Genomic DNA, 19,368 nt, shown 5'->3' on the forward strand with positions numbered 1-19,368 from the left:
TCCCTTCCCACCTCCAAAGGTGGGATTCAGCTATATATATATCTGACAGGTAAGTTTCATGAACAAAATGATATTGTTTTGATACAATAAAGTTTGTTCATACTTACCTGGCAGATATATATAATCAAGTACCCCACACCCCTCTCCCTCAGGGGACAGTGGAAATAAAAATTATGAATAGAAATGGGAATGGTTCCTGATACCCGCCTCCCAGCGGCGGGAATGGGTACTAAACCACCTGACGACCACTGCGTGTGTCGGAAGTTTTTAAAATTCTGTCGGACTTCAGAAAATACAGCTATATATATATCTGCCAGGTAAGTATGAACAAACTTTATTATATCATAACAATATCATTTTTATTGTATACTTACCGAACAATTATGATTATACCCACCCTCCTCTCCATAGGTGGACGGACGGGCAGAAAGAATTGGATTCACCTGGGCAGTTGTACCTGGTTCTCCCGCGAGTGGAGGGAGATGACGTCATCACCACCAGTGTTGGCGACGCCTACGCGCTAAATTTGAATTTAGTCTCCTGCCGCTCGTGGAAATCACGGCTGTATAATTGTTCGGTAAGTATACAATAAACTTCATTTTAATAATGAAAAATATCATTTTAGGCTACAGCTCCTCTTCAAGCTGTAAATTGCTATACATTAATGTATGTTTGAGAAATATTCATTTAAATGTAAATTACAGGAGTAATAATAAAGAAAATGCAAAAATTTGGATCGAAATGCACTGCAGTTGATTGTTAGTAGAGTAGTTCTTTGTGTGAACATTTAAATGACATTATAGGTTTTTATTTATGATCATATAACTTTACTTTTGCAGGGAAAAAATTTGAAGAGTGTACGGTTAGAAGAGTTACAAAACAGAGAAAAGTTCTCAAGTGGTGAGATTGTTGAGACAGCATTAGTACCTTTTAAAGATTTCAATGTGGCATCAATGAAGAATCACCAATTATCAGTGAAAGAGATGTTTGTTAAACATTTACTGCAGCTTTATGGACTAAGTGTGGATAAAGCTAAAGCACTTGTAGATAAGGTAGGTTTTTTTTTTTTTAAGTATTTTCATATCTAGATACTTCAGTAGTATGTGTGTTTGTAATGTGTTTCTGAGGAGTAATGCCTACTATCCAATTAACAAGTGGACTGTAGGCAAAAAGATTAGCAACAGCATTATTTTCTGCCTTTTCCTTTGAATCTATTTCCCCTGGTCACTTTCTGTGTAGACTGTCCTATTTCTTGAAACTAAGACCTTAAAAAAAAAAAAAAAAAAAAAATTTTTGTTCCGATACGTATACAAACCCTTAGTCCTTTAACAATAGGAAGGTACTTAGCGACAGCTGAACCGGTCGTCAGCTTCGAACAAGGGGCTTTGGTAGTTAACTACTTGGCGGTCAGGCCCCCTGGCCAAAACGATCTTTCATAACTTTGGATGATCGAAATGCTGGGGGGAGAGTAAAATGGCCTTTGCTGATGTACAGTCCTGTTCAGGTGCAGGATTGTCATCAGTTCATCATTTTCATTTCATTTCTCACTTTTCCATCTAGCCATGCTTTCATTTCAGCGCTGAATGATCTTATAGGTCCCAGCGCTTGGGCTATGCCCTAAATTCTATAATCCATCCATCTACTTGGCGGTCAGCTCGACTGCAAGGAGAGGAGTCACTTTGCTTTCGGCCGCGTAGGTTGATGGAGGTGTTGCTCGCCTCTCTGCCCCCTTCTTGTCGTATGCTTTGTTTGCTTCACTGCGTGAAGGCTTTTTTTTCTTTCCCTTTTACTGTGTGTATTTGTGCAAGGATATACGTAAGTACGTGTGTGTTTTTGTATACAATACAGTGAATTTTGTGATTTCTGAGATTCAAAATGGAATCACAAGAGCCGGAGAGACCCGCACCCCCCCATCAGCCGCAGATTGTGCCCTGGTGTGGAGGGCCGTGAGTGTGGGGCCTTTTGATCATCTGTTGAGGTTGACCCTCATGAGTTTTGTACTCGGTCTAGAGGGCGGGAATGCTCTCGCACCGAGACGTGATGTATGTGTTTTTTGGTCGGAGGAGCAGTGGGAGCGCTATGGGGGGAGGATGAAGCCGCGCAAGCCGGCCAAGGAGTCGTCGGAGGGTTCTCCGGCTACGCCCTTGGTTACGGACACACATTCTTTTTTCTCCCTCCATCTCAGCTCCCTCGTATAGTTCCTTTCCCTTTGGGGGAGGTTTCTCACTCCTCCTCTCTCGATCAGTAGAGTGTGGAGGGGGGACGAGATACCCCGACATGTTGTACTCGGGGTCCTTCGTTCGCTCGGGGTGGGAACTGTCCCCCCCCTTCCCCAGGCAAGGGGAGACCCCCCACTAACTCACCCGACTTTTCCTTCCTCAGATCTGCTTGCCACGGGGGACGATCTCTGATGGGCCTGGTACTTGCTGGGGCTTCGAGGGACACCGACGGTTCAGGGGCTGCTGAGTCACCTGGCGAGAGGGGCCATGCCGTTAACACACGGCCCGACCACCACGACTGTGTCTACGCCTGGCTAAGCTGCTCCGCCGCACCTGGTGTTACACCCAGCACGTAGCCACGGTGACCCCAACAGCTGCTGTGCAGGCGCCGCTGCCGGAGGTTATGATGCCCGCTGTGACGCCACCACCTGGTTTTGTCACTCTTGCTGCAGCCCCGAACTTCCGGTGTCCCAAGAGCTCTCCCCTGGACCTGCCTCCTGTGCAAAGGATGCCACTGGTTCCTGCCCTGCCTCCTGTTCCTGAGTACTATGCTGCCACTCCAGTGCCGGTACCATTTCCTGTCGCCGTCGTTCCTGCCTGTGGTGTTGCTGCCCCCACCCCAGGTCCTTCCGGACAGGTGCAGTCGGGCCCTGTTTCTTCGGCAACTGCCCCGGCTCCGTCCTGGATGGAAGACTGGACGGTGGTCCCGAGAAAGTTGACGAAGAAGAAGAGGAAGGTGTCGTCGTCTGCCGCTGCTTCCCCTTCAATTTCTAAGGCTCCACAGCCGAAGAAGGAGGAGGTTGCCTCCTCCCCCTACCTAAGAAGGCTCGTCCTGAGACTTCTAAGGGTCCGTCCCACTCCGGTGGGACTTCCGCCGGTCCTCCTGTTCCTTCCGCAAGGAAGAAGACGACGGGGACGGGAGGAGCGCCGGCTAACACCGGTACCTTCTCGCCTTGCGCCAGAGGTTCTGCCTCGGCGCCAGGTACCGTCTCGGCCTCTCGTTCATGAGAGTTACCGAGTGTACAGTCACCTGCGGGTGACCGTACAGCCAAGACCCAGGCTACCGAGTCCACTCGGCGCTAGGATCCAGGCGCGGAGCGGAAGACTGGCGGGAGTCGCCACCAGACTAGCGATAGCTCTCGCGGCGATACGCTGGTACCCAGGGTTGACACGACGGTTCCAGACTGGTTGCAGGCTGAGGCGAGGAAGCGGTCCCCTCGGTTGCCTGAACCAGCCTCGGCTGGTCCAAGCGGCGTGACGTGCCATGAGGACAGGCCTCGCTCCCACCGCGACAGCAGACTCTGCAGGTCCCCTGACCGCCGCTCCTACCAGGACCGGGCGGAGAGGGGGACCAGCAGCAGCTCCTCTGATGCTCGGGACTGTCGCCGCTGTTCTCGGTCCAGCCGCTCGACCAGGCCTGCAGCTCGATCGCCACCATGGGTTGGTGATCGCCTGCAGCCCCTTCAGCACACCGGTTCAGCCGGTGGGTGCGGGGGGAGCCTCTGACACCAGGTGAGGAAGTGCCGGTGTTAGCCGGCACCCCTCTGGTCCCCGTAGTCTTCTTCCTTGTGGAAGAAGAGACAGGCTCCCCTCCCAAGGGAGCAGGAGGACCAGCGGAAGAACCCCCCGTCTCGCCGGAGCGAGACGGGCCCTTAGAAGCTCTTGAAGGAGACTTCTTAGGGGGGGAGGAGGCAACCTCCTTCTTCTTCGGCTGTGAAGCCTTAGAAGTCGAAGGGGGAGAGGCGGCAGATGACGACCACACCTTCCTCCTCTTCCTCTTCTTCTTCGTCAGCTTCCTCAGGACAGATGTCAAGTCAGCCATCCAGGGCGGAGCCGGGGCTGCTGTTGCCGAAGCAACAGGGCCCGGACGCGCCAGTCCGGACAGACCGACATCGGGAGCAGCAGCGCCACGAACAGGAACGACATCAGCAGGTGCAGGCATCACAGGAACAGCAGGTACAGTCACAGCAGCAGCGGTCGGCAACGTCTCAGCAATCGTCAGCGGCTGGGCAGGTACGGCAGGTGGTACATCCAAGCCAGGAGGGGGGACGGGACCAGCGTCACCGACAAATCCTTGGCATCGGCGGCAGGTCCAGGGGCGAGCTCTTCGGACATACGAAGTCTGGCCTCGGCAGCACGGCAAACCCGGGCGGCGGCGGCATCACACTCCACCGTGGCACGGCGATCAGACCCTGCACCGATGAAGTTGGTGTTACAGACACCGCATGCGGAGAATACACCAGATGAGGGGGAGCGGCATAGCCTGGAGTGGACAACGTAGTGGTGGTGGTGGTCACAGTGGCATGCGTGACCGCAACAGAGCCAGCCAGATGGTAGAGCAGCCCCTGGACACTTGGCACGCCCTGCAAGCCCAACGATGCCCACACCTGTCCAAGGTCGTCCCTCATAGCAGCAGCACCTGGGGAAGCAAAGGTCGGGTGGTTAGGAGGGGTTTCTACCCGTCCGCGCGGTGTAGACGAACGGATAGAGGTCCCAGAATACAATTCCATGTCGAGGTACCAAGCGCCCTCCTCCACACTCGACAGATCAGGTGAGGAGAAGGACCTGGAACCCCCCCCCCCCCCTCCCGAAGGGGAAGGAGCCAACCATGGGCAGGAAAGAGGACGAAGTGTCCATAACCAAAAGAGTCGTGGGAGAGCTCTCCGACGACTCCTTTGCAGGCCTTCGCTTCTTCCTCCTGCCCTCGTACAAGCCCCACTGCACCTCCGACCAAGATACACAAACATCGCACGGCTCGGCACGGGTGCACTCGCGCCCCCGACACCGAGCACATAACACATGGGGATCAATCTCTGGGAATGAGCGGAACTTACCGCACTTAAGCCCCTCAGTTCCCGGGCACAGTCGCCGGATGATAGGAGGGCGCGTAGAATTCATGATTGATCAACTCAATTAAGTTCACTTTGACAAAATTGACAAAAAAAGGGAAATGATTGTACTTACAATTGCTCACAAACACAAAGAGAAACACAACCATACAAAGGAAAGCAAACGACGATGAAGCGGGCAGAGAGCGCAGAACACACATCCACTCGCTGTGAGGCCGAAAGCAAAAGTGATTGTTTACCTCCCAGTCGCGCGCCTGTCGGACAAGCAGTTAACTACCGAACCCCTTGTTCGATAGCTTACGACCTATCCAGCTGCCGCTAGTAACCTTCCTATTGTAAAAGGACTGAAGGTTTGTATTCCGTGTCGGAACAAACTTAGTTATTATGCATGTATTTCAGTTGAAGATGTGTTATGGTAGCTTGCCCCAGTAAGGGTCAGAATTTGAAAATACCATAGTGCTGCCATTTCCAGTATTTTACTATTTTTGTGCTTGAAAAATTTTTTAAAATCAGCAGTGGACTTATTTACAGGGTTGTCTTAGTTATTGTTGTGTAATTAAAGTGTTGAATTATCTCTTTTCAGTATGAAACCCCTGCTGCCTTAATGTCAGCATATGAAAGTCTTGTAAATCCTGTGGAAAGTGAAAACATGCTGACCTCAGTAAAATGTGGGAAAGCAGGAAGAAATTTTGGTCCAGCTCTGAGTATGCATGTAGCTAAGTTGTATACTAATCTGATGCTTCAGTAGTCGTCAGTAACTTACATATTTTAGCATATTTTGGCTGCTAAAAAACAAAGTACTTGTGTGTTTGTGTTATCTCTACAAACACTATGAATATTTTATTAATATCTAAAATGAGGACACCTATAATCTAAGGTATTTTTATTTAGGATATGTTATTAATATCTAAAATGAAGACACCTATAACCTAGGGTATTTTTATTTAGAATATCTTGGTGCAAATTTTACATAATCTCTTATAATACACAAGCATGAAGTGAAATGACATTGTATTATGCTAAATTAAAGTATTTAAAATTTTTTGTTTTTGACTTGCCTGGTTAATTTTTAACTAATTGTCATAACAGACCTAAATATAACTAAAAGTATTGCAAATTTTTAAAGATATTTTACATTTTTTCTAGACATGCAAATACCTTGACAAAAGTTGGTACATAATTAAAACTTTCCATCAAGCATCACTTTTCTTTTGGCAATAGGGACAAAGGCAGAGTTAGTTAAAGTGGGTTTATGAAACAGCACAAGTTGAGGTTGCAGAGTCCCTGATAAGTATGCTCTACCAATTGAAAAAACTCTAGGACAGTGGTTCTCAAACTATGGGTTGTGAGATCAATTTTGATGGGTTGCAGGGACGGGAAAATTATCACGCTTACGGTGTATTTCAGTTACTTTCTTGCATTCTTCTTTTAACCATAAAATTACTTACGTAATGTATGTTCATCCTCCCCTTCCTCCTGGGCCCAACCTTAATGGTGCCATGGATTCCACGAGTTTAGATTAATGAATGAAAAGCTGTACACAGTATTTTTTTCCAAAATAGTGTATATATCACTGTACATTGTCTAACTCTTTACTTTACTCAGGGTAGCTAAGGATTGAAATGTTCCAAATAGAGTTGCTCACAAAAAAGTTTGAGAACCACTTCTCTACGGATTGGAAACTATTATGTAACTAATCTACAAATGGCCAAACCAAGTACTACATGGCTACTGGATAGCAAAAAAGTCAAGGGGAAGATAATGCTAACTATTTTTTAACTCATCCAACCTTTCAACACCATGAACCTCAGGCAAGATACTGTTCTGTTTTAGCGGAGTGCCTCAGTTACGTAGTCGGTATGGTCATGGCCTGCCACCTCGGTGGCTGCGAGTTAGATTCTCAGGCATTCCACAGAGGGGTTAGAGAAATGTATTTCTGGTGATAGAAGTTCACTCTTGAGGTGGTTTGGAAGTCACGTAAAGCTGTTGGCCATTGCTGAATAACCACTGGTTTCATACAACGTGAAAACGCCATACAAACATACAATGTCCTAGCAGATGTTGAGCTGCCACCACTGGTCCTAAGGAGAAAGTATCCAAGAACTTATGAACAACGTCCCATAGGTACAAAGTAGTAAAGGAGGTTTGACAACATCAAACACTTGCCCTTAAATCCTGTGATATTGAGAAGTTATCTTTAACACTACGAGCAAAACAATATTCTTGATTTTGCACACCCTTTCCTGGGATATAAGGGTGAACCCCTGATCCTATGCCTGCTTGATGGCCTCCTGAAGCCAGAACATGAGGGTGTTATTGGATATTTCCTTCTTGTGCCTTATAGTTAACTTAACAGCTGTCAACACTCAGGCCTGAGAAATTGAGTCCTCCACAGGTAGTACCATAAAACTTCCATGGGAAACAAAAATTGCATTTCATCTTGAAGGAATGGGGTCAAGAAAGACTCGTATCACTCATCAGGAACTGACAGGTTCTGATTTTTTGCCACAAACTCAGGAAGAAACAAGAATGGGAGGAACATCCATCCATCCAAGTGCCACATCAAGTAGAAGAAACCATGCAACCTGACTACTTTCTTCACCAATGCTAACTTCTTTGTCAATTGCCTCCCACAGGACTAGTACTACATCACCTGGGTGAGACCATGTTAGACAATAGTCATACAGTATCTCTTAAGCCAGAATGTCACCCATCTGATAACACCAAAAGCCTTTCTCTTAAAAGAGATGCTGAATTGTCTCCAGCTATAAAGCACAAGCACCCCCACAATGATAGTAACTAAACAGTTGTGGTTGTCTTGTTACTGCGGGACATGGAGGAGTTCTCTCAATGCCTCAACAAGGTCAGGCAGCTCAGGATGCCACACTACTGGTGGTAGGGGCCACCAGGGTCATTCTGAGACAACTCTCAGATAATCACTCAAAGAGACGGACACGACAGTAAAAAAGCATGTACCAAGGGTGTTATGGGCATCTTCTAATCAGCCTAGAGGTTCAGCACTGGTAAGCAAAACAAGGCAAATTTCCCATTTAGCTGCATAAAACAGGTTGCTCGCCAGAGTTCCATAACCCTCAAACAACTTTACTACATACAGGTAAAAGTAACACTAAAGGCCCTACAATCTGCCCTTGGCACCCGAGTTGTTGCTTACCCCTCTTACGCCGATTGGATGTATTATACGTCGAGTCAAAATGTCTCCCATATGCCGATTGGACGTATTATACGTTGACTCAAAAAAGTTTTTTTTTAATTCGCGGAAAAATACTTATAGGCCTACCAGCCAAAAACTTTTGAATCACGCGCCTTGGGGGATGCTGGGAGTTCACGGATCAAGGCGTTGTTTTGTTTACAATCATTACGCAGGCGCGCAAGCGCGAATTTCTTTCTGATCGCACTAAAAAACATCAGCGACACATCTCGGAAATTATTTCGTCACTTTGACATAATTTTTGCACCATTTTAAAGTATCCGTTACATGGAGTATTATATATGAAAATGTGCGCAATTTCATGTAGAATACAAGAAAAAAATACTCATGATTGTAGCTTTTATCAGTTTTGAAATATTTTCATATAAATAACGATAAGTACCAAAATTTCAATCTTCGGTCAACTTTGACTCTACCAAAATGGTCGAAAAATGTAATTGTAAGCTAAAACTCTTATATTCTAGTAATATTCAATCATTTGCCTTCATTTTGCAACAAATTGGACGTCTCTAGCACACTATTTCTATTTATGGTGAATTTATGAAAAAACTTTTTCCTTACGTACGCGCGGTAACTCTTCCGATAAATTTTTTCGTGCGATTGTCCTAATGTTTGCACCATTTTAAAAATGCAGTTACATAAAGTTTTATATATGGAAATGTGCACAATTTCATGCACAATACAACCAAAAACAACCCATGGTTGTAGCTTTTATCAGTTTTGAAATATTTTCATATAAATAACGATGTGCAAAAATTTCAACCTTCAGTCAACTTTGACTACCAACGAAAAAATGGTCCGAAAAAACGCAAAATTGTAAAAAGCCCTTAAAACTCTTATTTTTTCCGCTTCCGCGCTCACTCCAAAACCCGCCCCGGCATACGGGAGAGGTTTTGATTTTTAGGGCTTCGGCGTAAGAGGGTAACATACAGTAATCCCTCAAAACTTACACGAATCGAGTTGCGAGAATTCACCAAAGAGTGAACTTTTCATTGGAACCTAACTACCATACGCGAGTTTTTCACAAAGACAAAAATGCGAACATTTTAAATCCTCGAGAAACCCTGGAAAAGTGTTTCATTTTTTATGTAATTTAAAGTTTTCAAGTTTTTGTGTGTAAATTAAATAACATTAATGAAAAATAATAATTCTCTATCTCTTGCTCTTTTTTACTGAAATGAGAGAATTTTTATGGTACATGTATGTACTGTGTATTAATATTTTCAAATATTAATAAGACAAGATATAAGTCTGTAGATAATAAGTCAATAAAAGAAGTTTGTTAAAGATTAGCTGGTTTATACCAATACCTTCGTGAGTCTGTTGACTGAAGCGTCCACAGGACAAACTTTACAGCTGTCATATCAATCAATAAACCAATTTGGTTTGCCTGCTTCTCCCTGTTTATAACAATTCTGAGATCATAACAAAGAGAGAGTTGTTCCGGAACAATTACAGCTCGCAGGAGGTCAGGATCTGGCATGTTGGAATACCAGAGCAGCTATGAATGAATATGCCCAAACCAAACCAGTAAGAACACTGTGAAGTAGTTAAAAGTCTGAAGCAATGTGTTTTTAAATGACACTCATCAAAGTCAGAGACAAGGCAGTACTTCTACTTTGTCTTAGTGATATGTGGAAAGAAGTTCTTCTGTGGAGGCTGATGTTAACATGTTTTACACCTTTTATCATAAAATAGAAAAGAACAAGATGTCTGTCATAAAATGGAAGAGAACCTATCATAAAATAGAAAAGAAAAGGATGTCTGTCATAAAATGGAAGAGAACCTATCATAAAATAGAAAAGAACAAGATGCCTGTCTCAAAGTAGTAATGGAAAAGATATGAGAAAAATCAACTTCACCTGTATTGGCATTAACACACAAACATACACCTAAAAACATTAACTCGAGTTGCCAGACACAACTTGTGACACACACACAAGCCAAGTTCATGAACACATGATATTTTAAGAGTATAACAGGATATGGTTTTACTAACATTTCAACACAACCACATTACCCTTGAATACAATACACAATACCAAAAACTGTCAAATAGGTTACTTCCTTGAATCACTACCTTTGGTTCACGACAATTGTGTCTATGTATTACCTGGTCATTAAAATATTGGCCAGACTATCCTCTCACTTCATCTTTAAGCTTCTTCACTACTTGCTAAGAGAAATTAATTCAACTGTAACATATTTCTATTATGAATGCTACAATCTGTTATACATATTAATGCACATTGCATTACATATTGCTTGGACATGTCAAATGTGTGGTCCACTGCACTGACAACCATTAATATAATGCAAAAATGTGGTGTGCCCTCTAAGACATGAAAAGTCGTTACATCATCAGGTAATCCATCACAAAAACATTAATGGACACTTAAAAACACACCAATAACATCGGCTCCCATCACATAGCAAAAGAAGATCAGTACAGTAAAGCAACATGAATTTGTGTACAACCACCATTACATAATACATCATTGGCAGTTGTTAATAAATGCATACAACTGTAATTACATGTCAGAAAACACATTGTCAATGGATAAACAAACCAAGTTTGAATTATACAAGATCAAGCATCAAGAAAAAATAAAGCAAGCAAATATAGGTAATCATAATGCCCATATACTATGTAAAAGCATCATACCAATAATATGAAACATGTGGTTATAACCATTACTGAGTCCTGAAACATACATGATAAATGAATTCTCATATGGTAAATAAATGTGCTTTGTTAAAATTACAAATGCATATATAGGTAAAATGAATGTGTCACCAAATATCACTGACCAAAATACATCATTACAGTATACTTTAAACAGCAATCAATTAAAAATTAAAACTGATAGGAACGGAAAAATATGTAAACCAACATTAGGTAAAGAGTACAAGAATACATTTTACTGATATACAAAATGTGATAATACAGGCAGTCACCCGGGTTACGACGGGGGTTCCGTTCTTGAGATGCATCGAAAGCCGGAACATCGTCAGAAATCCTAAGAAAACCTTACTTTTAATGCTTTGGGTGCATTGAAAACTATGTAAACTGCATTCTTATTGCATTTTTCATCCAAAAAACCTTCAAATATTGATTATTTTGCATGTTTCGTGTCATATTTCTTGTGCCAGATGAGCGTTGTAGGCGTTGTAACCCTGGAAATAATTTCTGATGAATAGGATTGAAAAGCACCTTAACCTCGGAACGTCGTAACCCGGGGACTGCCTGTTAACATATTCAGTAACCTGACTTGTTTATCACCACACTTGTCAGTCTCTTCTCTATTTCTTCTTTTGCTCCTCTTCCTCCACTTCTCTAAGAAAGACTTCACCATGTGTTGCCCACAACATGCATTACACTCTTGAGAATTATGTAAATTTAAAGACAACCTTAATGAAATGTGCACACCCTGGACTGATAAAATTAGACCTCTTTTTGTGCAGCACATAACCCTAATTCCTTCCTTCCCTGTTCCTTTCCATCCATATACTTTCAATTAACCTTAATAAACACACACAGTTCCAGTAACAGTCAGGATTAGCAAGACCAACATGGACACTACATTCAAGTTTATCTAACTGCTTTCCGAGATTTTATCTTGATTAAATCAGCAGTGCCACGACTCATTCCAACCAAAGAACTAACTAAACTTAGACTGCAAACATGAGTGAATTAGTACTCCTAATAATTCATGTGGAATAAGACAACTGTAGAATGTCAGCAACTTTCATTCTATGTAGTGTCAACTAACATAGCCTGGACATTACTGGACATTATTTTACATATGAGGGCGAGTAAAAAAGTTTGCAGAAGACTGCTCCCGTTTTAACCTGTTTAGTAATTCATAAAACCAAACCTGTTCAAACATGGACCTGTGACCTTTCCTCTAGGTCAGTTAATCGTATTCATTAACTCACTGGTTATTATGCTGTTCAGACGCTCTTTTAAAAGCATCATCTTGTGAGCCATAGAAAGCAGCAACTTTGAGATAAGAGCAAACACAAAATTTATGAAACTTGAATGGAAAGCACAATAGATTATTGAAGCTTGCAAAAAATGGCTTCAGTGTTTTCAAGAAGGCAGAGAAGAAATGGAAGATGATCCATGGGAAAAAAGACCATCACCCTCCAGCAGTTAAAAACTTTGTAAAAGTAAGTCATAGACTAATTGTTGATCAGATAGCTACTACCATGGATATCTCACATAGCTCAGCAGTCTTGCTACTACATGAAGATCTTGGCCTCACCAAGCTTTGTGTGTGATGGGTTCCAAAAGTGTTGCACCCAGATCAAATGGCACGTGCTGATCTTGCAGTTGTTATTCTTAAGATTGAAGTTGATGAAGAGGTTTTGTCAGCCAAATTATAACTGACGATGAGACATGGATTTATCAATACGATTCTGAGCATAAGACAGTCTTTTGAACCAGTTGAATTCAAAAGTATGTAGAGAGATCAGCACCGAAGGTGATGGCCACCATTTTCTGGGAGTCACGAATGACAGTAGACTGTTATGGGAAGTTACTACACACGGGTTTATAGACAATTCATGGAAGCACTGGCTGCAAATCGATGAGGAAAGTTACACTGCTGAGTTTTGTTTCATCATGACAATGCCCCAGTGCATTTTTCGAGAACACCCCAGGATGTTTTTTGAGAATTTTGATTGGGTCTCCTACCACATCCACCATAAGTAACGCCTCAGTGGTGTGGTTGGTATGGTGTTGGCGTCCCACCTCGGTGGTTGCCAGTTCAATTCTCGGCCATTCTACTGAGGAGTGAGAGATGTGCATTTCTGGTGATAGAAGTTCACTCTTGACGTGGTTCAGAAGTCATGTAAAGTCGTTGGTCCTGTTAGTGAATAACCACTGGTTCCATGCAACATAAAAACACCATACAAACAAACATACATACATCCACCATACAGCCCTGACCTTGCCACATCAGACTTCTTTCTATTCCCAAAGCTCAAGACCAGACAATATATGCCCATTCTGAAAGCATTAATGAAGCTAAAGCTGCTTCTAGAACCTAGTTTCAAATGAGGAATGCTGAAAATTTGAATTAAGATTGCCTTACAGTGCTGCACAAAGTCTAGTTACTGGATTAATGTGCCAAACTCAAGATTGCTTGTATTGAGCAATTTTATTGTCAACAATCTAGAAATGACAATTTGTCCAAAATTGCATTTTTCCTAACTATACAAACCTGAGGTCCTTTTACACATAGCCCCACCTCATGCCACCCCTCACTCTGCAGTTTTTGCTTGGGCCAAAAGCAAAAGTGATTTGTTTACCTCCCAGTCGCGTGCGCGCGCCTGTCGGACAAGCAGTTAACTACCGAACCCCTTGTTCGAAAGCTTACGACCTATCCAGCTGCCGCTAGTACCTTCCTATTGTAAAAGGACCTCAGGTTTGTATAGTTAGGAAAAATGCAATTTTGGACAAATTGTCATTTGTTCCGACACGGCATACAAACCTTCGGTCCTTTTACAATAGGAAGACTCACTTCTTGGTGGGAGGAATCTGAGTCTTTTGTGAACAGACTGGTGTTCGCCCAACCTTGGAAGCCTCCCTGGTCGTAAGAGCGAGGGAGGGATCCAAGCCTCTGTCCGATTGATCGGGGTGTGCACCGCAGGATCAATGGTCAGACCTCTGGACCGAGTACTAAGAGAGAGGCAAGCGTATCTCTTCGTACCAGCAATGTAAGAACTTGTTCCTGTACAGGAGCAAATATAAAGTCATGGGTTTGACTCTTGTAGGCATCCACTTCCCCCCCCTTGTAGGAGGAAGTGGTGGATATTCTGCTCCTATCCCTAGTGAAAGGGATAGGATGGGGCTCTGTCATATAGCTCACCTGCATCTCGTCCTCATCCAGCGTAGTGACGACCGTGGCCCTCTGCCCACAGGTAGAGGAGGAGGAAAAGACGGGAAGAGGGAGCCAGTCACTCACTCATTCACACATCCATCCACACAGTCACACCAGGACTCGATGCTGTTTCAGCCTGCGAGGGTCTGGGTTAGCTACACAACTTGTTGAGCAGCCACCACGGGTCCCAAGGAAAAGGTATCCAAGGACCTGTGGGCAATATCCCGAAGGTAGAAGGACGTAAAGGTAGTCTGGTTAGACCAGACCCCTGCCTTCAGGACCTGCGCCACGGAGAAGTTCTTACGAAACGCCAACGAGGGGCCAATACTTCTGACTTCGTGAGCTCTCGGACGGGACGTACGGATGTCGTCACTACCATCAGCCTCATACGCCCTCCTGATGACCTCACGTAGCCAGAATGAAAGAGTGTTCTTGGATACTTTCTTTCTTGGTTACCCCCGGGGGTGCTAACGAAGAGCGTCGACACTCAGGCCTGACGGTGTCGAGTTTTCTTCAGATAGCACCGTAGCGCCCTCACAGGACAAAGCAGCATCTTATCCGCATCATTATCGGTGAAGTCCATTAGGGAGGGAATCATGAATGACTCGAACCTGTCGTCAGGGATCGACGGTTTCTGAGTCTTCGCAACGAAGTTCGGGACGAAATCGAGCGTCACAGATCCCCATCCCCTGGAATGTCGTACATCATAGGAAAGACCATGAAGTTCCCCTACTCTCTTCGCCGATGCCAGGGCCAGCAAGAAGAGGGTCTTGAGGGTCAGATCCCTGTCTGACGACTCTCGGAGTGGCTCGAACGGCGTTCGAGTCAAAACTCCTAAGGACGAGAGTCACATCCCCACGCAGGGGGCCTGAGTTCCCTGGGTGGGCAAGACCTTTCGAAGCTCCTCATAAGCAAGGAGATCTCGAACGAGATCGAGATGTCCAATCCCCTCAGTTTCAGGACGAGCGCCAAGGCGGCTATATCCTTTGACTGTGGGGACTGAGAGGAGCTTCTCTCGGCGAAGAAAAACGAGGAAATCCGCTACCTGCTGAAGAGTGGCTCTGAGAGGAGATAGACCCCGTCTACGACACCAACCACAGAAGACGGCCCACTTCCCCTGGTACACAGCTGCAGAGGACTGACGGACGTTTCCAGCCATCTCTGTTGCTGCGCTACGAGAAAAGCCTCTCGTTCGCAAGAGATGGTGGATAACAGCCAGCCGTGAAGACGTAGGGACTGGACTGCTCGGTGGTACCGCTCGACGTGTGGCTGGGCGAGAAGGTTGTGCCAAGGGGGAATCTCTCTCGGTTCTCCTGCGAGAAGAGCCAGCAGGTCCGGATACCAAATGGCCTGTGGCCATTTGGGAGCCACCAGGATCATCCTGAGATTCGGGGTGACCAGTGCTCAACTGATCACCTTTGCGAATCAGGCTGAACGGGGGAAAGGCATAGACGAAGAGGTTGTCCCACGGGTGTTGAAGAGCGTCCTCTGCAGCTGCCCATGGGTCCGGCACGGCCGAGAAGAACACCTGGAGCTTCCTGTTGTGCCGGGTGGCGAACAGATCCACGTCCTGGTGTAGAGACCATTCGGTCCCTATCACCTGATCCCGACGGCTGAGCGTGTCTGCTACTACATTCCTCTTCCCTGGAATGTAGCGTGCCGACAGCTCTATTGAGTGTGCCTCGGCCCACTCGTGCACCTGCCGAGTCAACTGGTACAACGGGAGAGACACTAGGCCCCCCTGTTTGTTGACGTAGGCCACTACCGTGGTGTTGTCGCACATCAACACCACTGAGTGTCCCATCAAGCGGTCCTGGAACTCTTGGAGAGCGAGGAACGCTGCCTTGAGTTCCAGTACATTGATGTGAAGGTGCTTGTCGTTCTCGTCCCACACTCCTGAAGTCAGCAACTCCTCCAGGTGTGCGCCCCATCCCTCGGTCGATGCGTCTGAGAACAGCTGCATGTCCGGGGGGGGGAGTGCGCAGAGGCACTCCTCTTAAGAGGTTCCTGTCGTCCAGCCACCAGGCTAGGTCCTGCCTCACCTCGGTGTCAGTGACACTGAAAAAAAGCTTGGGGGATCCGTCGCCTGTGACCAACTCTCTTTAGCCTCCACTGAAGAGACCGCAGGGTGAAGACGCCCGTGAGGGACTAAACTTCTCGAAGTGACGACAGGTGTCCGATCACGACTTGCCATCGCTGAGCTACCTGTTCCTGCCGAGACAGGAACTGGTTGGCTGCCTCCCTGAATCTGCTGATCCGCGAGTCTGCGGGGAAGACTCGCCCTGCTAACCGTGTCGATCAGCAGACCCCAGGTACTTCATCCTCTGCTTGGGCTCGAGATCGGACTTTTCGAAGTTCACAACGATCCCCAGATCGCGACAGAACTCGAGCAGTCGATCCCTGTCCTGTAGCAACTGCGAGCGGGAGCTCGCCAGGACTAACCAATCGTCGAGATACCTCATCAGACGTATCCCGTGCGAATGGGCCCAAGCAGACACCAGAGTGAACACTCGCGCGTGAACACCTGTGGGGCGGTTGAGAGACCGAGGCAGTGCCCTGAAACTGGTACACCGTCCCGTCGAGGATGAAGCGGAGGTACTTTCTGGAGGACTGATGAATGGGTATTTGGAAATACGCATCCTTCAAGTCCACCGAAAGCATGAAATCGTTCTCCCTGATGGAGTCGAGCACTGAGCGTGCCGTCTCCATCGTGAACCGGGTCTGGCGAACAAACCGGTTCAGAGGAGAGAGATCTATCACCGGGCGCCAGCCTCCCATAGACTTTTCCACCAGGAAGAGTCGACTGTAAAAGCCCGGTGACTGATCCGTGACGATTTCTACAGCTCTCTTGCTCAGCATGGTCTTGATCTCCTGTCTCAATGCTACGTCCTTCGATGACCCTGGAACGTACGACTGCTGTTGGACCGGGTTGGAGGTGAGGGGTGGCCGAGATTCGAAGGGTAATAGATATCCCTCCCGAAGGACATCTTACAATCCAGGTCTCGGCGCCGTAGCGCTGCCAAGTTGCCCAATGGCTGGCCAGGCACCCCCCACTTCCGGCAGCAGGTGAGGGGGAACGCCGTCCCTAGCGTTTCCCCCCTTTCTTCGACTTCTTCCCAGAGCCTCCACGGGAGGAGGAGGGCTGGGAGGAGGGCTGGTTACGGCTCCCTTGGTAGAAGTCGAAGAAGACAGAGTCTTTCCCCGGGGCTTCGACGCAGCTACCGTCTTAGCCACCGAGGAAGCGCTAGCCGAGCTCTTAGACTTGGCCGCAGTCCGAGGCTGCCCAGAAGCCTTCGAGACTGCCTGGTGAACCAGACGGTCACTGTCATCAGTGCGCCGTCTGTCCACCGCAGCGTCCACTATCTCTCCTGGGAAGAGAGACGTGGAACTCCGTAAAGGTCCGTTGCGAAGTCCCAACGCCGCTTCACGCCCGGCCGCCCTGGAAACCGAGTAAGAAGGACGGCGTACCCTTCGTCGGAGAACCAGGTTGGCCCACAGGTTCACCGTCTGGTGGGCAAGGAGAAGGAGATGGCTCTTCCTCCAGACTGGCAAAGTCTCCTAAAGGCCGAGTCATCTTCAGGAAGAAATTCCCCCGGAGTTGGCTGCGACCTTAGATACTGTGAGGGACCACAGATCTAGCCAGGAGACGGCCTGGAAAGCTGCCATGGCGGTAGATTCCAGCCGAGTGCCTCTTGCTGCGAGAACCATAGGTTCTCGGACAGGAGCTGCTGCAGAGACACACCCGGAGTCAGCCTGGCTAACTCCGGTTCACCTGTTTGGGCGGCATCGGGTCTTCAGATGGCACGTAAAAACGCCGCTGTCGCAGCAGAGGAGGTGGAAGCAGCTTGCTCGACCTGCCAGACTTGAGCGAACCGTCTTGTCCGGAGACAAGCGATTCAACCTGGTCCAGCACTGAGTCTGCAAGCTCGGAACGCGGCAAACCCACCGTCGGTCTGGGTTCCCTCTTCGGGCCCCAGAACGACTCGAGCCAGGACGTGGGCTCGGATGGTGGGAGCGGCGATCCTTCCCCGAGGTCGTTGTGCTGACGAATCAGCGCAATAACCTCGGCAAAGTTCCTCTGGATCTCAGGAGTGACTGCGTCCTGCGGAGTCGGACCATCCAGTCCCTCAAACAGGAGCATCTCCCGAGACCCTCCTCCCTCAAGGGGAGGAACAGCGACAGACCCCTCTCGGTCTCCTCCAACCACTTGTGCGTACGACCTGGCTGGTCCGAGAACCGTGCCTGGTACGTACAACGACGTGGTGGGATCCTGAGGGGCGCACCCCTCACGATCACTCCTCAATACCTCGCCCCTCCCGGTGTAACCCGAGGAGGTTGAAGGTATGGGAGAGGCAGACCTGACGCTCCCTCCTCGCTCGCTGGCAGAACCAGTGGGCTTGGAAGACTGCAGGCGATCGTCAACCCGCGGTGGCGATCGAGCTGCAGACCTAGTCGAGCCGTCTCGCTGTGGAGAACGGCTGGACCGAGAACAGCGGCCCCGGTCTCGTGTGTCAGAGGAGCTGGTGCTGGTCGCCTACCCGATCGCTCTCTGTGAGAGTGACGGTCAGGCGACCGGCGAGCTCCACTGTCACGGTGAGACCGGTGCGTATCCTCACGGCGCGTCAGTTCGCTGGTACCAGCCGTGGCTGGTGCCGCGAACGGGGGGACCTCTTCCCAGCCTCAGCCCGTGGCCGGTCATGGACCGTCACGTCCGCCCGGGTAGCCAGCTGCTCGCCGCGAGAGCGAGAGCTGGTCTGGTGAGAGTCGCGTGAGCGGCTGTCACCAGTCTTCCGCTCCGTGCCGTGAACCTGACGCTGGAGCGGACTCAGAGGTCTGGTTCCTGCGGTGCCCTGTCGCTGTTAGGCGACCGTACACTCGGTACCTCTCACGAACGAGAGGCCGAGACAGATCCTGCTGCCGTGGCCGAACCACTAACAGGTGAGGAAGTGCCGGTGTTAGCCGGCACTCCTCTGGTCCCCGTAGTCTTCTTCCTTGCGGAAGAAGAGACGGGTCCTGCCCACGAAGGAGCAGGGTGACCAGCGGAAGAACCCCCCGTCTCACCAGAGCGAGACGGGCCCTTAGAAGTTCCCGAAGGAGACTTCTTAGGGGGGGGGGAGACGACCTTCTTCTTCTTCGGCGGGGGAGCCTTAGAAGAAGAAGGGGAAGAGGCGGCAGACGACGAC

At 47.7% G+C, this 19,368-nt stretch overlaps 2 protein-coding genes across 2 annotated transcripts in view; both read left to right on the plus strand.

Moving 5' to 3' along the window:
• The window catches only part of LOC135201937 (crossover junction endonuclease MUS81-like), a 203,486-nt gene extending 197,377 nt beyond the window's left edge, over positions 1-6,109 (plus strand). The window contains 3 exon segments of the mRNA XM_064231219.1: positions 413-577; positions 840-1,052; positions 5,652-6,109. Of these exon segments, the coding sequence (XP_064087289.1) occupies positions 413-577; positions 840-1,052; positions 5,652-5,816 (543 nt within the window). The 3' untranslated portion in view covers positions 5,817-6,109.
• Positions 1-19,368, plus strand: part of LOC135202241 (uncharacterized) — a 314,960-nt gene that overhangs the window by 79,016 nt on the left and 216,576 nt on the right.

The sequence above is a fragment of the Macrobrachium nipponense genome, chromosome 30, assembly GCF_015104395.2.
Source record: "Macrobrachium nipponense isolate FS-2020 chromosome 30, ASM1510439v2, whole genome shotgun sequence".
Classification (NCBI taxonomy): domain Eukaryota; kingdom Metazoa; phylum Arthropoda; class Malacostraca; order Decapoda; family Palaemonidae; genus Macrobrachium; species Macrobrachium nipponense.